This window comes from Triturus cristatus, chromosome 7, assembly GCF_964204655.1.
Source record: "Triturus cristatus chromosome 7, aTriCri1.1, whole genome shotgun sequence".
Taxonomy (NCBI): domain Eukaryota; kingdom Metazoa; phylum Chordata; class Amphibia; order Caudata; family Salamandridae; genus Triturus; species Triturus cristatus.
Window position 1 is genome coordinate 549,704,627 of NC_140590.1, and position 22,164 is coordinate 549,726,790.

The 22,164-nt window shown below is 48.1% G+C and overlaps 1 protein-coding gene across 2 annotated transcripts in view; it reads right to left on the bottom strand.

The window, feature by feature from the left end:
- Positions 1–3,688: 3,688 nt before the first annotated feature.
- The window catches only part of LLGL2 (LLGL scribble cell polarity complex component 2), a 682,570-nt gene continuing 664,094 nt past the window's right edge, over positions 3,689–22,164 (bottom strand). For both annotated transcript variants that reach the window (XM_085616998.1, XM_085616999.1), the window contains exon 26: positions 3,689–4,363. In XM_085616998.1, the coding sequence (XP_085473124.1) occupies positions 4,356–4,363 (8 nt within the window). In that variant the 3' untranslated portion in view covers positions 3,689–4,355. The remainder of the gene's footprint in view (positions 4,364–22,164) is intronic.

Genomic DNA, 22,164 nt, shown 5'->3' on the forward strand with positions numbered 1-22,164 from the left:
TAGGAAGTAAAAGGAGTACACACCGACCCTTGTTGATGTAGTGGTATGGGTTCTATAGCTCCCTTAAGAAGTAACAACTGTACCTCTTGTTTGAGGAGGTGTAGGTGATCCTGTGAAAGTTTGTGTGACTTTGGAGGAATGTTTGGAGGAGTGTTGATGAACTCCAGGAAGTAACCAGAACGGATAATCTCTAGAACCCATTTGTCTGTTGTTATTGACTGCCAAGTTGGCAGGAAATTTGAGTCTTCACCCGACTGGTGTTAAGTGGTCGGGGGGAAGTACAGGTAAGTCACTGTTTTGTGTTGGAGGGGGAGGTGCATGTGTTTGAACCTCTACCTTTGCGTTTGCTGTAGTTTTCTCTGTAGCCCCCTCTGAAGTCATTTTTAGAGCCAGAGGGTTGGTTATTATCCTTGTAGGCGGATGTAGTGTCTGAGGAAGAAGTTTTGGACCCTGCTTGATAGAATGAGCGCCGAAAGGCACCACGGCCTTGTGTTGACTGAACGGCTCCCATGGATTGGGCCACTTCCGTGTCCTTTTTCATTTTTTCTAATGAAGAATCTACCGCTGGGCCAAAGAGGTGCTCCTTATCAAAAGGTGTATTTAGTATGGAGGTTTGGACCTCTGGTTTGAACCCAGAACCCAGATATACGTAGCCAGATGTGCCTTCTTAAAAGGACACTGGTGTTTACCACTCTGCAGCATCTAGGGAGCAGCTAATTTGATTATAAGAAATCAGTTGACCCGCCCTTCCTAGGTTTTGAGCTTTAGCTCTATGCTCCTGTCGTAGGAATTGGAGTAATTGTTCCATTTCGTCCCAGTGTGCATGGTCGTATCTGGCTAGCAATGCTTGTGTGTTAGATATGCGCCAGAGGTTTGCTGCCTGAGAGGCCACCCTTTTCCCTGAAGCATCAAGGAGCTTAGATTCTTTATCTGGGGTGGAGCATCTCCTGTAGTTTGGGAGTTGGCTCCTTCACGTGCGTTGGATACCACTAATGAATCCAATGGTAATTGTCCTTTTATAAACACTGGGCCAGATGGTGCAGACTTATATTTTTTATCTACCCTAGGGGTAAGGATAAGTGCCCTGACCGGATCATTAAATGTATCGTCGACATGCCGAATCATTCCTTTGAGCATGGGTAACATGTGTGATGATTTTTGTGTACTGCTTAGGGTTTCAAAGAGGAAATCCTCTTCAAGGGACTCTTTATTGAGCTGCACCCCATGATAATTAGCAGCTCTATCCAGTAATTCAATGTATCCTACACTGTCATCTGGTGGAGAGGCCTTGGTAGGGTATAAGTCAGGATCATTGCTGGTGGCGAGTCAGTGTTGTAGTCCTCCCATAGGTCTGTTGGCACTGGCTGAATATCATCATCATCCCCATTCCCATTCCCATCATCCTGATTGTCAGGTGTTTGTGGTGGTGAATGCTCGGGTGAAGTTAGCACAGGTAGAGACTGAGGAGAAGGAGGTGATGGAATATGAAGAGGAAGAGGGGAAGGGCTAGTTCCAATCGTTCTCTTCTTTAAAGGAATGTGATATTCCTCTTCTGCATCAGTTCTACTTTTTAAAGTCACTTTGGTGGAAATATGTCCAGTAGTGGGATGAATGTACAACACTTTCTGTTTCGGGTCCGGTTTATCAAGTGGATCGTCGCAACTGTGCTTTTTTGGGTGATTTCGGTGCATCAGGCTGTTTTGACGCCGAAGATTTCGGTGCGGACGGCTTCGGGGTTGGTGTTTTCGGATCCAAAGTGTGTTTCAGGGCTGAGTGTTGTGGGTCGGAGCCGGACTTGGGCTTCGATCCCGAGGTTTTCGGCTCAGTGCCTGATTTGGCGTGATGCTTTTTGGAGCCAGAAGGCTTTTTTGTAGGCTTCGGTGCTGAGCCAGAAGGCGGTGCGTCAGAAGGGGAGTCTCGGTGCCGACTGGAGCCCAAGGGTGTGGGTTGGTCCGGAGCATTCTTTTTCTGTTGAGGTGGATTTTGGGGCGAGGGAGGATCTGTACTTACAGAACGCTGTCCATGTGGGATGTCTTCATCCTGGTCGGAGCCATACTCGGAATCGGAGATCGGTTCCTGTTCTTCCTCGGCGCCGACTGGAGCCCAAGGGTGTGGGTTGGTCCGGAGCATTCTTTTTCTGTTGAGGTGGATTTTGGGGCGAGGGAGGATCTGTACTTACAGAACGCTGTCCATGTGGGATGTCTTCATCCTGGTCGGAGCCATACTCGGAATCGGAGATCGGTTCCTGTTCTTCCTCGGCGCCGATAGCATCACCGGCTCCTTCCTCTGATTCAGGTCGCAACGTCAAGCCCGACAGTCGCGAAGCGTCTTCTTGGAGTGGAAAACCCTGCACGTGTCGCAGTCCTGTTCACTGTGCTCAGGGGACAAGCACAGGTTACTCACTTTGTGTGAGTCGGTGCGCGGGTACTTTGCGTGGCACCGAGGGCAGAATTTAAATGGAGTTCGTGCCATCAACTGCGAGTCGAACCGAGGCAAGCAGGCCCGACGGCCTACTACAAGCTCTCAGATCCAAAGAGGGTTTTTTATCAGTTATCATGACATACGAAGAATGGAATACGTGATCAGAAACAATACTGTCGAGGTAGTATCTTGCGCACCGAGGGAAAGTGACGGAACGGTGTCGAACTGGAGCGCATCAACTAACATCCAAACCCGATGGCAGAAAAAACAATCTAACAATGGAGTCGATGCCCATGCGCACTATCACCGAAATGAGGAGTCACCTACCTTGTGACTGGAAAGACTTCTTCAAAGAATAACAAAGTGCAAAGATCCGGACCCAACACTAGATGGCGATCTATGCATAGCATATGATCTATAGCTCATATGCCTCGAACATGTTGTTTTCTTAAATTTTTATGCTCTTTTATATTAAAAAAAATGCAATATTAAAAAATGATCAGGGGATGCTACAAATACGCATACCTAGTCATAGCATCCTTCTGTAGAGCATTTTAAGTTACCTTTCTGTCTTCATAGTGGAGAGACACAGTTTTAATATTAAGCTGAAGGGGTAACTTCTTGCTAAGATAATCGGGTTCCACAGTGCATCCAGGAGCAAATGGTGCATCTTGTAAGAAAGCAGGGGTACACAGTGTACTCTGCATCTGAAGACGGCACTACTCTCACTAAAAAAAAATAGGGGCACACAGTCTACTTACCTGAGAAGCGAGTTGAATGAGCTAGCAGAGTACGGACTACCATCAGTAGAAACGCATGGGGGTACACCCAGTTTATCCAGAAGGTTAAGCTTCACTCGTTGACGTAGTTGAAAAGCAGCTGTTTCCCACTGAGCCGCAGAAACAAAAATAACCGACGAGGTTGCAGATGCTAGATGCAATCTACCCTGAGACGATGTATTTTTCTTTACTGAGACAGCTGCTGCTACACTAATCTGCCCTGAACTGAAGGAGCAGCAACCCTCACTGATATAGCAGGTGCAAGAAGTCTACCATTAGCTAATGGATCTGGTTCAGAGAGAAGGTAATCTACACTGTTGACACAAAGCAGGAGCAGCCATCACTGAGGTACCAAGTGATACACATAGTTGGCATAGGAGCTGAATGTGCAGTTCCCATACCAGATAAGATGCATGCATGTGCTCAACCAGCAGTTCAACTATCCCCCACTCTCAAACAGACTGGCACAGCGAAGGAAGAGACCAGGAAAATATGAACCGTTAATTTATTAACAAAGAGCAACGTAGTGTTGAACGCCATTTGGCCCTTCCTCCCGCTGATGGCAGTCTTACAAAAAATAGAGATTCTAGGCACGCTTGGAATTCAGTGCGGGAAACGCACTGAACTGTTACAAACACAGAAAATAGATCTCCATCAAAAAAGGATAGTTACAGCAGCCACCTGGATCTACAATCATCCCCACAATATATATATATATTATTTAACTAAATTAAGATTCACTTTTTCTTTAAAAAAATACATTCTAAAAACGGACTTCCTATGAAGGAGAAGCCCCAAATGATTTTGAAAACCATTGTACAAAAAACACCTCCCACAAAAATAATTTTGTAGTCGTCAGTTGAGAGGTAAGTTGTTAAGAAGTTGTGTCCTAGGGCAGTAAAGAGTATAACTTAAATTCCTCCTCCCCGGCTCCCCATAGGCCCAACAACAATAAAACAAGAACTGTGCAAAGGTAAAAGAAGAGGGAAGGCAACCCCACTCCTGCCCTCTGGGGAGCGCTGGCCTCAGGCACGAGGACGGCGTATTGGTGCTCTGTGGAGAGTAGGTTATCCTGGGTGGAGTAGGGTGGCCACTCTCCTGCAGAGCGGACACCTCAGTAGTGTTCTGGCACTGGATGAGAGTATGGTTCAGAAGTCACTCAGCTGCAAGACATATAGAAGAAAAATTATAAGATCAGTAGTGGACGGGTGCTTTATCATCGTCAGTGAAGAATACATACAGCTCACCATCATATCCCCCAACAGCCTAGATCCAACATACTTTGCAGTGTGGAGAGTGCACGAAAATTCATTCAGAAGGTATGAGCCGATGGGACTTGTCATGCCAACCGATGCTAGGCTTCCTATTGGCACACAAGTCATAGCCGGTCTCCAGCCTCAACACTGCTTATTCTGCCTTTGTAACAGGCATCTTTAAATTATCTTACTGCTCAGTCTCCACCATTTATGCGGTGAGAGAACAGGAGCACGTAAGTGGTGTTAGGTGAGGAATAATTGAATGCATGTACCACTATTTCAATAAACAATAAGAAAAAAACAACAATATTCCAGATATTCTCATATGGTCTCATATGATGACCACCAAACTCTCCACCCTTGTCTTATATTGTAACCGCTTCAGCACCCCCTCCAGTCTGATCTTATAACCCTCGTTCTTGTCATGATCTGAAAGACGCAAGTGTACTTCCACTCACTTCAGATATCGGACTATCGCTAATCATATAAGGTATACAATAATAATATCCTACCCACAACGACGTACCACAAAATAAGCCCAAAATAAATATAACATTAACATGATGCATTCAATGAAAAACGAAATATTCAAAATATGAATTTACCCAACATGCAAACAATGTCCATTTGTACCACTATTGAATACATTTTTGTGGCGTTTTAGTACTGTGGCCGGCTCCTTCCCCCACCTGAATATATTTTTGCCCCATCCACTGCCAGCGTGTCCACCCCTCATCTGACCCCCAGGTGAAATCTCCTAAATGGAGAAACTAACGTTGTATCCACCTTCCTCCTCCTCACCCATGATCATTAGTTAAAAAACATAAGCGAACGCCATAGAAAACAGTGGACGACTGAAATCCTCCCACTTAAGTAAGCTTTGTAATGTAATTTTAATTTTGTTTCTGATTAGTTGCTTTTCCACTGTGGAGTATTATTAAATGGATAAATATGCATGTAGAGAGAATACAAATATTTATTATAATTCAATTAATTAAATCGAAGGCTAAAGCTAGATTGGTTAGTGTCATCAGAAGCCCAGGGAGGCTTCATTTGAATTTGATACATGATACCATTTATGTACTGTTATATTACATATTCAAAAAGGAAACATTTATTAGAAGAAAAAAAACACAGTCTACTGGAAAATACCGAATTCTAGGTCAGGACTGGAGGCGAGGATTATGCCTTCTTTCTTCACTTTGTTGGCATAGCAGCATTGAAAGAGTTAACAAAAGTCTGCGTTTCCCATGAACCATAGGGAAAAGGTAGTCAAACAAAACACATGAAACAACCAATCTAAGAGAGGGAGCCAATGTCCAATCCGGGTATTCCAAGAACCATATAGTTCCTTGTTAGTGTCCTCTCCTCCTCTTTCTTCGCTGCTGCGCAGCCAGATAAGTGCTCTTCAGTTTTTCTTAACTGTTTGGGGCTTAGTTCTGGTTGTATTTGTATTTGCTGTGGTTTCAAGTTTATACGCGTGCGCTTGGTTACATTGTGGTCTGTGTCAGCGCCGCTTGGTTCGAGCGCGAGCACTGTGTGGTGATTCAGTTTTTTCTATTTGGCGTGCTGTTTCATTTTCTTTGTTGGTCGCGCTTCCATTGAGCCTTTCTATTGTTTCCGGATCGCAGCGGGAACGGGTTTCCCGTTCCTACGTGGCACACTGCTGGTTTTCTGGCTCCGAGGTCCTCCCGCCGCCTGGTGGCGCGGGAGGCGGTGGAAAGCGCGTCGCGCTGCTGGAATTTCTCCGATAGTCCAGCGACTCGCGCGCTTCAGTCAGGAGCTGCTGGTGCTGAGGTGAACGCCATTAATGGTCTGTACACGGCAGCGGGCCGCATACACACTTGCTGTCAGTTTCTGTTACGCTCGCTTCCCTTTCAAGCTATTAGCGGGAATACGAGTCGGTATAGCGGTCATTGACGCCTCGCTGAGGTCTCGTACCGGCCATAAGGCCTCACACAAGGGGGACGTGTCCCAGCCCAGCATTCTCTTTCCCCGGCTGGGGTTTTTCCCTTTGCTACACATTTATATACCACTTTTCCAACCAGCAGTTGTCCCCTGGGGCTAGAAACCCCGTGAAAACTATGGTGTTACTGCCACCCATACTTTAGCTGACACCCAGCCTCGCTTGAGGCCTGCAGTACAGGCCTGGTGTTTCCACCTTTACTGAGCTGTGTTACAGTTGTTAAGTGTCCTTTCCCTCCTTACTCCCAGGAATATGGAATATTATGAGGATTACCCAGAGGAGGCGGAAGACCCTCTGGCTGACATGCCTTGGGGGGACGCTTTCTAGGAGGCTGTTGGTACCTCTATATATAGGGCAGTGGATCAAGCTATCTCTCCTTTAGAGGACAGGCTTTCTCGCAAGATAAAGCAGGCATTCCAGCGCCTGGAGCATAGAGCTGCCCTTCCGCCAGCCCAGTCCACTTCAGCCCAGGACGCCCTTGGCCCTCCCCCGCCCAAACGCCCACGTGAGGCTGGGGTGGATGTTGGCGCTTTAGAGCGTTTGAAGCAGGCTTTCATTGGCAACCATGCCTGCAGTGCCCGCAGGGGATGCCCTGACTCTGGCCCCCGCCCTCCCACTAGTGTTACCGGGCCCTTCAGGAGACCCTGACCCCAGCCCTTCTATGCCTTGGCTCCCATCCCGGCCCTCACAGGTTCCTCAGAACCCTCCAGCTCCCTCTGATCCGCAGAACCCTCCAGCTACCTCCAATATGTTAGACCCTAATGATATTGTGCACCCACACTCTTCGGACTGGGTCCCGGCTGAGAAAGTCGCGACATATGTCGCAGAGCATATCCAACGCCCGCAACTGCCTTAGGTCTGAATGTCCCCGCCCATCCCTTGAGGGGAAGGTAGCCCTCATCCCATAAATTGATCCCCGGATGTCAACGTTCCTTCAAAAATTCATTAGAGACCCCAAGAAGGGCATGGACAGATCCTGGAGGGCGTGTCAGGACAAGCTCCTGGACGCCCTGGGCCCCATCACTAAGATCCTTGATATGGCCGAAGAGGCTTAGGCGTCAGGCTCTATAATCTCCCCAGAAACCCTGTCCGGTTGGGCTCAGCGGGTGGTAATATTTTTGGGCAATGGCAATTGCGCCCTTTCCACCGAACGCCGCCAGTCCTTCCTAATAAAGATCGACCCGAAACTTGGTGACCTGGCGAATTCGGAGGCGGGCGCCATTGCCCAAGGGGGCCTATTCGGCGAACCCTTCATAAAGGAGGTGGGTAAATTCGAAAATACTTTTACCTCTCTAGACAGGGCCCAGTCTACGATCAAGAACGTTTTTCCCCGTGTTTTTCGAGGGGCCGGTCGAGGCAGGGGCCGCTCGACCGGTCGTCCGAACCATCAGACCAACCAAAGAGGCCCTGGACAATACCAGGATCAGTCCAAGTTTGGGAATTTCTACCCCACAAGAGGACACCGTGGCAAAGGCAGAGGCTTCAGGGGAGGAGCGTCCAACTCAAACTCTGGTGAGTGTTCTCCCTTTTTCCCCCACAAAGCATAGGGATGCGTTTGGCAAGTTGTTACCAGGCATGGTTGACCGTCACGCACGATGCATGGGTTCTTCAAGGGGTGATAGGGTTTCATATAGAGTTCATAGGGAACCCAGTGCAACGAGTCCCTTCACGTCCCATTAATTTATCAACGCAAGATGCAGTCCTCGTGGACGAGGAGGTGGCATCCCTCCTCAACCAAAGGCGCCATCTCCCTTACTTCCCCCCACCCCCACTGGTTTCTCAGCAACATCTTTTTGGTCGACAAGACCGACGGTGGCAAGAGGCCTGTCATAAATCTGAGCAAATTCAACGGATGGCTGGTTTACTGCCATTTCAAAATGGAGGGGATACACCTCCTTCGGGATATCCTCCGCCCTCTTGATTGGATGGTCCACTTAGACCTCAAGGATGCCTATCTGGTGATCCCGATTTTTCCACCTCACCGCCGTTTCCTGCAGTTTACATGGCGCCACCGGTTTTACGAGTTCCCACCCTGGTGCTTTACCAGAGTGCTCAAGCCGGTGGTGGAATTCCTGAGAGCGTGGGGCATCAGAATGATTGTTTATCTCGACGACCTCCTCCTGATGGCCTCCTGTCCCAGTCAACTGACGGAACAGCTTCAGATGACAGTGACTGCTCCAGGATCTCGGCTTTGTGATCAACGAGAAAAAGTTACTTTTACGGCCAGCACAGTCAGTTACCTTCTTGGGGTTCGTCATCGACTCCAGGTCCTCCACCCTTCTTGGCCAGAAAGGTTGCAAAAATTCACCACGAGTTGCGTCGGGTTCTGGCCAGGCAGCGGGTATCCCTGCGACAGTTAGCTCGGGTGGTGGGGTTGCTGTCAGCCTCCATTCAAGCCATCTTCCCCGGCCCGCTCCACTACAGGGCCCTCCAACGCCTCAAGGCATACTTTCTCCGGAAAGGGTATCCGTACTCTTACAAGGTCGTCTTGTCCGACGAAGCGAGGAGCTAATCCACTGGTGGTTAGCCCATATGGAGGCCTGGAACGGCAGAGCGATCTTCGGGTCGGCGCAGAATCTGGTTATCGAGTCAGATGCAAGCAGGCTCGGCTGGGGTGCACTGTGCGGAGACCTCTCTACGGGAGGTTTGTGGTCTCCCGAAGAACAGAAGTTACATCTAAACTGTCTAGAACTCCTGGCAGGTTCATACGCCGTGCGGTGCTGGACGAGAGATTCTGTGCAGTCGTGCGTACTGCTGAAAATGGACAACATCTCGGCAGTCCGCTACTTAAACAATCTTGAGGGCACCAGGTCGAAAGCCCTCTCAGACCTGGCAGCGAGCTTTTGGCAGTATTGCCTAGGCAGCCAGGTTTCAGTCACAGCGGAGTACCTGCTGGGCCGGGACAATGTGGAAGCGGATTTTCAGTCCCGCCACTTCCGAGACTCCAGTCTCTGGAAGCTGAACCAGTCAGTTTTTGCGTCTCTCTGCGACCTTTGGTGTCCTTTCACGGTGGCCTGTATGCGTCCAGGCTAGACCATCATCTTCAGAGGTTTTTCAGCTGGAGGCCCGATCCCTTGGCGGTAGCCATGGATGCATTCCTCCAGTTTTGGAGCAGGGCTATGCGTACCCTCCCTTTGCAATGATCACCCGGTCAACCGCTCAAGTCCGCAGACAGTTGGCGGAGCTAGTCCTAATCACCCCTCTGTGGAGGTCTCTAGTGTGGCTTCCGGTTCTTCTGGAACTTTCTTGGGATTTTCCAATCCTACTCCCCCGGTTTCCGATTCTTCTCACGAGTCCGGACGGCACTCCACATCCACTAGTGTCCACAAACTCACTGTGGCTCATGGCGTGGAGGATTTTAGGGGCAGATGGCAAGCCCCGGGCCTTTCGCGAGCAGCTGAGGACCTCATCTCCAAGACTTGGGCGGACAGTACTGTCAAGAGATACAGGTCCGCGAGGGGCAGATGGTCCCGTTTGTGTTTGCGAAGGGGTGTCGATCCCTTGATCGCAGACGTGGTCCATGTTGTGAATTTCTTGGCGCAACTTGCGTCTGACGGCTTGGCCTATCGTTCTATTAACACCTTTAGGTCGGCCATCTCCTCGGGTCACGTCCCGGTTAGTGGCTCCCCCATGGGAGAGCACCCCATGGTTTGCAGACTTTTGCGTGGTATTCGTCTCTCTTTACCTCTTGAACCGCGGTATTCTGCATTGTGAGACGTTAACCAGGTTTTGAACCTTTTCCTTTCCTGGCAACCTAACAGATTTCTCTCCCGAAAGGAGCTTTCTGCAAAGCTAGCAATGCTTTTGTGCCTGGTGTCTTGACGGAGGGTATCTGATGTGCGAGCCCTGGATATCTCTGGCCGGGTGTTCACTCCGGACGGTGTGACGTTCACTCTGCTTCGGCGTACAAAGTGCCACACCAGGGTCATTACTTATCCGAAGTTTCCAGACTCTCCGAAACTCTGTGTAGTTCGTTGCCTCAAGGCGTACGAAGAGATGACGGAGGAGCATCGCCCTCCGGGGGAACGCCAACTCCTTATCGCGCTCTGGTAACCCTTTAACGCGGTTTCCTCACCCACCATTGCCAGATGGGTTCGTTGGATGATGCAAAAAACGGGCATCAGTCCCGCCACTTTGGGGCTCACTCTGCAAGAGGAGCCATGGCTTCTAAAGCATTTGGCTTGGGTGCCCGCTTAGAGGATATCCTCAATGCGGCTGATTGGTCCTCGGACTCCACCTTCAAACCGATTCTTAATATGGCTCATTTGGTGGTGGGCAAGCTTTAAACAAGCATAATCCTCACCTCCAGTCCTGACCTGGAATGAAAAATTTCCTAGCTAACGTAACAGAAAGTTTCAATTCCATTAAGGACTCGGAGGCGAGGATTATCCCGCCCAGTGCTCCTGGAGGAGGTCCCTCCCTGTAATGCAGTAAGTACTTGTTTTCCTCAGTTCTAGCTGTGAAAGTTCTGAGTACTGTTCCTGTGCTGATAGGCAATGCTTAAATTGTAGTACTGCTCCTGTGTTAATATGCAATGCTTGCATCATAGGTTTGCTCGTCTATTCCTCCGGTAACATGTCCTTGTCGTTGCAGGTTCTGATGCTCACAAACAGGACATCTGATGAGGAGGATTGGGCTGCCTTCGCGCTCCGAAAGAGGAGAGGACACTAACAAGGGACTATATGGTTCTTGGAATACCCTGATTGGACATTGGCTCCCTCTCTTGGATTGGTTGTTTCATGTGTTTTGTTTGACTAACTTTTCCCTATGGTTCATGGGAAATTTAGTCTTTTGTTAACTCTTTCAATACTGCTATGCCAATAAAGTAAAGAAAGAAGGCATAATCTTCGCCTCCGAGTCCTTAATAGAATTGAAACTTTCCGTTACGTTAGCTAGGACATTTTTCATTCCTTTGCAAAAAAGGAAAGAGTACAAGGTAAAAAAGAGGATAAAGCCTCAAAGAAATTCTGCTCTTTGGTTGCTTACATACAATGAACATTACCAAAGGAAAAACAATACAAAAACAACAAGCACAGCCGGAGTAACCCATTTCCAACAGTAGTTTCTTAGGAACTCATAAAGATCTACACAAACAAAATACAAAGAGCAGATCCAAGGGAACATCGCAAAATAAGAGAACATGCAACACAATCTAGTGACAGATTATTTAACCCAAGACATTCACAAGACTTAAATGGATAAAACATAACAAATTAAAGAATGGTTCTCAGCATTTTGAAGCAGCAATAAGAAAACCGAAGCACAGCAAAGCACGGGCCCAAACATGTTGCCCAATGTACTGCTGAACAAGTTACTTACCTTCGGTAGCACTCTTTCTGGTGGATACTCTATCTGCACATTTCTCACTTTTAGAATATTCTCAGGCGTCCGACTAAAACCTGAAATTTTGGGGAAATGCTCACCACGAATTTGGTAGGTGGCATTGATTCACAGTGACTTCATCCCACCCCGGAAGTGATGGAGAGGAAACACATATAAGCGCCAGTCCTTCTCAGTCTTTCTCTTTCTGCATCCTCAGTCGCAGAGCACTTCGAACAAGCTGCAGGTGATAGTGTGCTAAAATCTAACTTGGAAACTAATTACAATGTTCAGGAGTCCACTCAACAGAACAGGGAGGTGGGAGGATTGGGAGGAATCTTTAGTTAGGTAAAGTATTCACTAGAAAGTATGTTCCCAAAAGCAAGTAACTTGTTCTTCTGATGGATAATTCTGACTGCAGATTGCTCACCTTAGAATGGATACCCAAGCACTATGTCCCTAAGGTGGAAAGTCTGTGGAGTGTATTCAGACCAACAAGTGTTGCAGAACCCAGCGGACGAAGTAACTTTTCGTCCGGACCAGGCTGTCAATCCAGTGGGGTTTTGCTGAATCAACACCCACATTATAGCCTGGCAGAGAACCGGCATGCCCTTCGCAAACGTTGTCACAGCAGCTTGGGTCCAGGCTGAATGAGCCCACAGATCTTCTGGGGGTCCAACTTTACCAGTGGGTAAAACATTTTAATGCAGAGGAGAATCCACCTGGCTAGAGTCCTAACAACTCCTTTCCTTTCTCAGTTTCAGGAAACTCAACAACGAGCTGATCAGCAACAAAATGGTCTCTTGTATGGTCAGTGCAGACACTTGGAGCTCTGATAGGGCAAAGCAGGTAGAGATTCTCCTTCTCTTTCGAGGTATGTGGAGGACTGAACAATGTCGATACCATCTTTGGTGGGTAGACAGCAGGAGTGCTCAGCAAACATTTACCCAGGAAGAAAGTGGTGTGAGGAAGTTGCATGGCGTTCATTCATGAGACACGCAGATGTGATGAAAACGAGACAGATTGTCCTGATCCTCTGAAGTCACAGTGAGCATCTCTGCATAGGCTCAAATGGCATACTTATAGGGAAATGTAGGCCCAAATGGAAGTCCTATTAAGGCATGAAGAATGGTTTTGAAGGAAACATATGCATCAGGCCGTTTATAAAAATGCATCACAATTTAAAGAGAGAAGGAAGATCAGGCAAACATAAAAGGACAAAAGGGCATACAAGTAACATTTGAAGAGCCAATGACGAAATTAACAACAACACATCAGAGAGTTTGGCCTGCAGAGGATCTGGAGAACATACCCTGCACTAGGTAATAAACTTTTTGCAATGACCAGCATAGTTGGACTTCATGTACGAGTGCCTGGCAGCAACAATGAGATCTACCACTTCAAACTGCAAGTCGAAAGAATTCAGCTGAAGCCATTTAATCTTCACATGTGAAGTTGTGGGCTGTAGAAACGTAGGTGCAGGTCCCTCTCCTACTGCTGAGATAGCAAGTTCTCCCCAAGGGGTAGCCAGGTCAAACAGTAAATGCTTAGGTCAAGATCTCTGGGCACCGGTCTTCTGGACCATGTCTGGGGCTATCAAGATGACCTGCACACAGTCTGCCCTGAATTTGCTCATAATTCCGCATGGGAGAGGTAGGAGCGCTTACAGGAGACCAGTGTCCTGTCACAGATGGAAGCCATCTCCCAATGACCTCTATAAAGGAAAATCCGGAATGCTCAAATGTTAACAGTGCTTGTTCCCCACAGTGGCAAACAGATCTAGCCAGGTCATACCTCACTAGTTGAAGATTTCCTGTGCCACCTCAGGACGAAAATACCACTTGTGTTCTGCGGATCGAAGTCCACAGCTCGTCTGCTCTGGTATTCAAAGACACCACTAGCAGAGGTTGGGTAACAAAAAGATTCTCTACTGGTTCAACTACCTCCAGAAACATGAAGCCTTCTCGCACAGGATCCAGGACCCCACCCACCATAAGTGTTGGATGTACCACGCCATTCATATTGTCCGTTAGGACCCATAGCGGCCTTCCCTTGACAGATGGTAAGAGGGTTTCGGAGCCTGACGGATCACCCGAAATCCCAAAAGGCTGATGTGGAGTGTTCTCTCTGCCAGAAAAAAGAGGCCTCTAATCTCCAACTCCTTCAGATGGCCTCCTCAATCTAGTACTGACACATCCATTTCAACTGTGACATCTGGTTGAACAAGTGAGAGCAGTTGTCAGGTTAGTGCTCATCTACCACCACATTAAGTACTGAGCAGTCTCCAATGAGATCTGGACAGAGTCAGAAAGGTAGCCACAGTCCTGGGACCTTAAACTTTTAGGTTCCATTGCTGGGCCCGTAAGTGACATTTGGAGTATGGGACAAGGAGGATGCACAAGACCAGGAGCCCAAGAAGCCTCAGTAACATCCTCACTGAGATGGAAATATCCAGGTTATATCTTTAAATCCCAGGCTCACTGCAGCGGTGGAAAGGCCTTTAATGCTACTGTGCGTAGGATTCCCCCTATGAATGGAATCCTTTGCCTAGGACTCAAGTGGGACTTTGGCTCATTGATAAAAACTCCAATGAGATCATAAGAATGGCCGCTGTCCAGAGTATTTTACAAATGCGACAAGCCCGTCTGAGCAAGCAGATGTCGAGGTTCAGGAACACAAGTATCCCCGACCTCTGAAGGTAAGCTGAGAACATCGCCATCACTTTTGTGAACGCCTGAGGTACTGAGGTAAGGCCAACCAAAGGGACTAGGGTAAGGCCAAAGGGATAGCCACAAATTGAAAGCGTTTTGACTTCACTGTGAAATGCAATTAGCGTCTGTGGTACTGCAGGAAGGGTATACGAAAATATGCATCCTGTAAATCCAGGGATACCATCCAGTCCCCTGACTACAGAGCAGAGAGGATCTGGGCCATAGCGAGTATTTTGAATAGTTCTTTTTCATAGATGCATTAAATTGGCCCCTCTCTGAGCCCAGTATTTGCTCGATGATGCCTTTGGCCAGAAGGAAATTGACGTCTTACATTAAGATAAAGGTTTGGTCTACCACAATTCGCTCCGGTGTGGAGGAAATAAAGGGTAAAAACAAAAAAAGGCTGGGCCTAGCCTCTTTGAACAATCTGTAAAACCCAAAGGTCTGACGTGATGGATTTCCAGCCGAGGAGGAACTATCAGATCTGGACCCCCAACAGGCGATCATGAGCCCGAGAGGGAAAAATCAAAGCTGCTTTGGAACTGCTGCAGCAGTAAAAGAAGAGTTGAAGGACTACAGCCTCTACTAGAGTGAACACCCTCGGCCACCACACCCTCCGCCCTAAAAGGTTCAGAGTTTGCTGTTGCACTGGCTGGGAAGGTTGACACTGCCAGTATGCATACCCCTGTAATAGACCATAAACATCCTATACTGTTGGCAGAATTGTGTGGCTGGGGACAATAACTCCAAGGGGAGAACTGGGGCACGCCCATCTTTGAATCGCTCAGGTGCTGGGTTCGCTTTTTCTCTAAACAGTCTCGAGCCATCCTAAGGCATGTCCATAAATGACACCTGGATAGCTCCTGAAAACCTGATTGATCACAACTAGGCATGTCTTCTAAGAACAACACTGGAGCCAACAGCACATCCAATGCAGTCGGGTGTGTCAAGGCATGCCTGCAGCACATATTTTGCTGTGTCCTTTCAGCCTTGAATCATTTTGGCCCAGGGAATTTCAGAGGTTCTCCGTAATAGCCAGCTAGATCTCACTGGCCATGTCCCATAAGGCACTGGGTGCCTGTCCAGAAGGCTCACCGCTTTCAAAAAGCATAAAGTCATGCTAGTCGAGGAAAGATTTTCTTGCCAAAGTCAAATGTTCCGATTCCCTATGTGGGTGATAGGGGTTCAGGAGAGGGTTCAAAGCAATACTGTTAGGCTTGCTTTGTGGACACCTGCACCTTAAGGGTTTCAGGTCTGGGGAGTTTTGTCAAAAATTCAGGGTCGCGAGGGGCTGGTCAGCGTTGAATCACCACAGGTCTACTGACTGGAGGGGCTAACAATGGCTTAGACCAAGTGGCTATTAGAGTGTCTGTAAGAGGCATGTTTAATGGTAACAGTGGCTTTGATGAAGTTGCATATGGTAGAAAAATTTCATTCAACAAATTGACTGGTTTCCAGACTAGGCAATTGCAAGTCTAGCACTTCTGCTGTTCTTCACATACCACAACGAAAGAGGCACTGTCTTACATTGGTGGACCAGGCGGTGAGCCTCCCACTGTCTCTGGTGAAGCATTAGCCCGTAGTATAGCCGGTCATTAGTGTAATGAGTGGAGAGCAGATTGCCCGCCTCTTCATTATCACCAGTGTTGTGAGGGACATTAGGCATGCCCTGGAGTGCATTGGAATCGGAGTCGAACAGGTCCATTATCCTCCGATAGTATTTTCTGAGAAAGAGTGGCTGAGTGGCTAACTGTAAAAGCACTGGTTAGTTATTTCTTAGCACAAGATAGTTCTGGCACGGGCCAACATGGGTTCAGGGTCAGACACCGGCATGCAATCAGATCTGGTACCAACATTGGAAGAGTCGACGCCAGCACAGACCAACAACAACAAAAGGGTGTGATGGCAGAGTTGATGGTGGGGTGGGGGGACAGATTGGTGGAAGTCCAACAGGGAGTCACTGCCACTCCATGGGGTCTGAAGGCACACTAGAGGGAGTTAGCATTATTTCGGGGTAGACCTCATCCGTGACACAATGGTTTGTGAAGAATTTCGAGTCTTCGTAAAACTGACAAGCCAAGCTCTGCATCTACGTTGCAGGGTGTGGAAATAAGGGAAGTGATGTCAGTGTGCAGGGGTGGTGCTTATGTGGCTCTGCTTTGTCACTTTTTGGATAGTATCAAGTCAACGCGGGGAGCAATCTCCTGATACAGTGTCTCATCTGGGAATATACAAAATGTGAGGAATCTGCAGTTAGAGGAATTATTAGGAACAAAGACTAGTGGGTTTCTATTCTTATGTCAATCTTTCAACTTACAGCAAAACACTGACACATTGTGACTCTGGGACAAATGGTATTATAATTGATATATGCAAGAAAGGAGAAATGATCCTAAAAACTACTGGCTCATCAGCCTGACAGATTCTGAGAAACTTTTCACAATAAAAGTAATGGTAAATCTTTAAAATTTGCTGGACGACAATACCAGTTTACCCCCAGTGCAAAGGGGTTTCCGAGTTGGATTCTCAAAAATGACCAAGTCTTTGTCCTGCGAACGCTGGTTTACAAGTTCTTGATAAAAAAGAGGATGCCCCTTTAGACTTTACTGCAACTATCGAACGTGTAAACAGAATTTACTTATGTGAGTAAATGAGGAAAGAAGGCCTACAATAGCAACCAGTAAACCCAATATAAAAGCTGTAGTCACTGAAGAACTCAAGTAACAGGATCAACTAACCCACAAAGTAGTGCCACTACACTATTTAGACTGCACACCAAAATCTCCTGGAAGTTCCCTATTAAGTGATGGCCGTCATACAGTTGAAACTGAGATCAATAAACAAATCGATGATCCTAATACAGAGTACTCAACATGCAATAAAAATTTCTTTGTAGAGAGTAAACATACATAAAGTCAAAGTTTTCCCCCAGTTGGTGACAATCTCTACTTATTAGCATAGACATTTGCCTTTAGTAATACTCCTTTTAAGACAAAATGGAAACGTTTCTTCTCATCAATGAAAATTTCTTTACTGTTCTTGTCTCCAAGAATTGCACTAGTGGGGCAGGGTCCTAGAGTACATACTGTCTTCAGGAACCTGAAAGGAAAGGAGAGGGCAGGCAGGTCTTCAGTCAGATCTCCCTTCTCATCCATCTCCTTTTTCCCTACTTGCCTGAAAGGAAAGATGAGGTCCGGCATGTCTCCAGCATGAAGCCTGCCTCGACTCCTTAAATCCCCTTCCCCAATATAACACCCTGAAAGCACACTCACTAGTCATGAAGGGAATTTTGTGGCTCTATTGCTCATTAGTCAATCACACCTCAGATCCCATGACCAAACTGAGGGAAACATGGGAGGGAGATGTGAGCCCCTTGGACGAGAATGACTGGGTAGAGGCCAGAATGGCCCCTAGGACATTGGAAATTTTTGTGAAGCTGCGCATCATCCAGTTGAAATACTTACACTGTGTATACTACAGTCCCTCACGGCTGACCAGGATGAGGGGTGACTTACCACAGCGGTGTTAGCGATGCTGACACCCAGCGGGTACCTTTTTTCACATGATCTAGGAATGTTTGATCAACCAAGAATACTGGAAGTGAATTGGCAACACCTTTTCCCAGATTGTCAGCAGGACAGGACGCCAGATCTGAAGCTAGTTCTATTAGGCTTGATAGATGTTGGTGGGTGGGTGGAGGAGGGATGCTCGACAAATCACTTTTGGTTGGACTGGGCATCATGATCGCAAAAAGGGATATCGCTTAACACTGGTGCTCAAGAATCGCCCCGCCATTTCTTGAATGGACCTGGGGAATGGACTATGCCACTGCAGCACAGAGATTTGTGTATAAGTCTAGAGGATGTCCAGAAAATCACCGAAAAATATGGGGCGATTGGGGGGCATACTCAGAATGTCTGCCATCGGAGATCTAGCTCTCCTGCTACACTCTTGTTAACTTTCCTGCTGGGCAATGTGGGGTTTGGGTTCATTGCAGCAAAGTTTTTTCCTATTATTGTTCTTGTAGTATATACCTAAAAACTAATACCATGAGTTAAAACAAAAAAAGTCAGGTCTCCAGGCAGATAGCTCAGCTCTATTCCAATAGTGACCTGAAGTGCGTGGCTCATACAGCCTAACAAAACGGCGCCACTGCCATGCCCCAAGAATGAATGGACACAATTGACGGAGTTCATGTTTCTCCCTGCAGTTTGCTATTGAATTATAGCGAGTCTTTTTTCCCCCTTTTGTCCCACCTTCCTTAAATAGTTGGCTCCGCACCCACCTCTTCACTTAACTATAACGTCACTTTACCCTTTGTTTTTTCCAGTGAGTGCAAAATATCTCTCTCTCTCTCTCTCTATATATATATATAGATATATATTGTTAGAATCCGGGTTCTCTGGTTGGCACAGGTAGGTACTTGTGACAAGCAGGGAACCTTTCCTCTAGTCAGGGTAAGGGGTTACACTACTAAAACAACCCCTGCTCACCCTCTAGGTAGCTTGGCGCGAGCAGACAGGGCTTATCTCAGAGCGTTATAGGTTAAGCATCTGTGAACACATACAGTAACCAAGTGACAACACTACAAATGGACACCATACAGGTATTTATATTAAAAATAAGGATTCTTTATATAGGATTATCACAAGACCATTAAACAATTAAAAATACACAATACGGTTGCTTAGTTGGTAGAAGATTGCTTAGTTTCTCTTAAGTTCTTAAATGCGACACTTTAAGTCAATGTACCTTAGATGCGACACGCAGGGCAACGAAAGTGTTGCAGCGATGCAGATGAGTTGAAGTTCTTGGTGCAAAAGAAATAAAGACAGGATCTTCGAGATGCGTTACGCTTCTCCGATGTTGCGAGAAGACTCGACTCGATGAGTCAGCTACAGCGGCGTCACCCTTGACGAGATACGACGACAGCGGCCTTGGCAGCGGCACTCTTCTCCGACGTTGCGAGACGCTTCCGCTCGATGCGATGTTGCACCGGCGACACCCCTTCGGCGAGATGCGACGACAGCGGCTCCGACGGCGGCACGCTTCTCCGTGGATGCGAGGCGCTTTTCTGGTTGCGGTGCAATGCGACAACTACAATGGCTGCGATGGCGACACGCTTCCTCCTCGATGCGAGACTCTTCTCTCGATGCGGTGCAATGCGACAGCTACGATGGCTGCGATGGCGACACGCTTCTTCGGCGTTGCGAGACACTTCCGTAATGATGCGAGATGCTTCCGCTCGATGGGATGCTGCAGTGGCGACACTCTCTGCGAGATGAGACGACAGCGGCTCCGACGGCGGCACGCTTCTCTTCCTTGCGTCGCGCTTCCAGCTCCTTGCGACGCGCAGTCCCTCAGAAGGCCCAACAACAGCAGCAGGCACTTCCAAAAGACTCTGGGGAGCTGGGGGTGAAGTCCACTGGTCCTGGGACTTCGTTCAGGGGGCAAGCTCAGTTCAAGCCCTTGGAGATCTTTTTAAAGCACAAGTTGAAGCAAAGTCTTTAGTAGTCTTTCTCCTCTCCTTCAGCAGCAAGACAACCACTGCAGGCCAATCCCCCAGGTCAGGGACAGTACTCCTCCTACAGCTTTCCCAGTTCCTTCTCCTCTGGCAGAGGTTCTTCTTGTTTCAGCAAGATCTAATTTATTGGGAGCAGGGTCCCAATACTTATACCCCTAATTCCTTTGTTCCTCTGGGGTTGAGGGGCCTTTGCCCAGTCCAAACTAGTTCTTGAGCACTCTGTTGACATGCCTTTCTATTCAGGGTGCAGGGCAGAGACATCAGCCGCTCCGCAGGAGGTGGAGCCAGCATTGTGGTTAGCAGAGCACAACCCTATTCAGAGCCCAGGTGTACTCCTCCCACCCATCTGACTGCCAATCTTCGTATTCACCACCAGGCTACCTAGCCCTGCCCCTCTGGGTTTCCCCAGCCCTGTCACTCACACAACCAGACAGGCAGATACACATCATAGCAGAGGCGGGCTGAAATGGTCAGGCAAGCAAATGCCAACTTTCTAAAAGTGGTATTTGCAAACACAGAATATTAAAATAAACTTTACTAAAAGATGTATTTTATTATTCTGAGTTCAGGCATACTAAACTCGAATTTCTACCATGTTCCCTGGGTCCGTTAGGATCATAGAATGTAACAATTCTAACAGCCCATTCTGGCCTATGGAGAACAGGTAGCCTTACAATAGTGAAAAACGAAAATGGCTGTAATTCACTATTAGGACATGCCACACACATCAGGGCTTGTCCTACCTTATGCTTACAATGCACCCTGCCCTTGGGCCTACCATAGGGGTGACTGCCCACCAGCAGCATTTGTATTTACAAGCCCTGGGCACTCCTGGTGCACTTTACTGGGGTCTGACAGTAAACCAAATAAGCCAATCATGGAATCCAACCAACATATACATTTTAAATAGGGAGCACTTGCACTGTGGCACTGGTTGGCAGTGGTGCAGTGCTCTGAGCAGCTAACACCAGCAAAACACATGAGGCACAGCGACAAAAAGTGGAAGGGAGACTCACGCCAAGGTGCCAGGTCTAACACGTGTCCCCTCCAGCTGAAAGGTGGGGAGAACTACCCTACCCCAGGGAGTTCCTCATCACTAAGGCGGTAAAATGTGGACAGACCGTCCGCATTGGCGTGATCTGTACCAGGGCGATGTTCCATCGTGAAATCCATACCCTGTAGGGAAATGGACCACCTCAACAGCTTTGGATTCTCACCCCTCATATGCATCAACCATCTGAGGGGCCTGTGGTCTGTCTGAACCCGGAAGTGAGACCCAAACAGGTAGGGTCTTAGCTTCTTCAGTGCCCAGACCACAGCAAATGCCTCACGCTCAATAGCACTCCATCTCTGTTCCCGTGGAAGTAACCTCCTGCTAATAAAGGTTACAGGTTGATCTAGGCCCTCTTCATTAATCTGTGAAAGAACAGCCCCCACACCATGCTCTGAAGCGTCTGTCTGAACGATAAACTCTTTGGAGAAGTTGGGAGCCAAAAGCACGGGTGCCGTGCACATAGCAGCTTTCAGGGCCTCAAAAGATTTCTGACAGGTGTCAGTCCAAATCACAGTCAGCGCTGTCAAGGGGGCAACAATGTTGCCATACCCCTTGACAAACCTCCTGTAGTACCCGGTGAGACCTAGGAAGGCTCTCACCTCCGTCTGGGTTTTGGGCGACTCCCAATTCAGGATGGTTTCTATCTTGGGTTGAAGGGGTGCCACCTGGCCACTCCCAACTTGGTGCCCCAAGTACACCACTGAACCCTGCCCGATCTGGCACTTACTCGCCTTGATCGTGAGGCCTGCCCTCCGCAGCGCCATCAACACTTCCCTGAGGTGGCGGAGGTGTTCCTCCCACGTGGAGCTGAACACTGCGATGTCATCCAGGTATGCTGCACTGAACGAATCCAGCCCAACCAACACCTGGTTGACCAACCTCTGGAAGGTGGCAGGGGCATTTTTCATCCCAAAGGGCATAACCCGGAACTGGTAGTGCCCATCAGGGGTGGAAAATGTTGACCTCTCTTTGGCCCCATCGGTCAAGGCGATCTGCCAATACCCAGACGTTAAATCAAACGTGCTGAGGTAGTTGGCAGCCCCTAGCCGATCTATGAGCTCATCAGCTCTGGGGATGGGGTGTGCGTCAGTCCTGGTGACCGAATTGAGTCCTCTGTAGTCCACACAGAAGGAA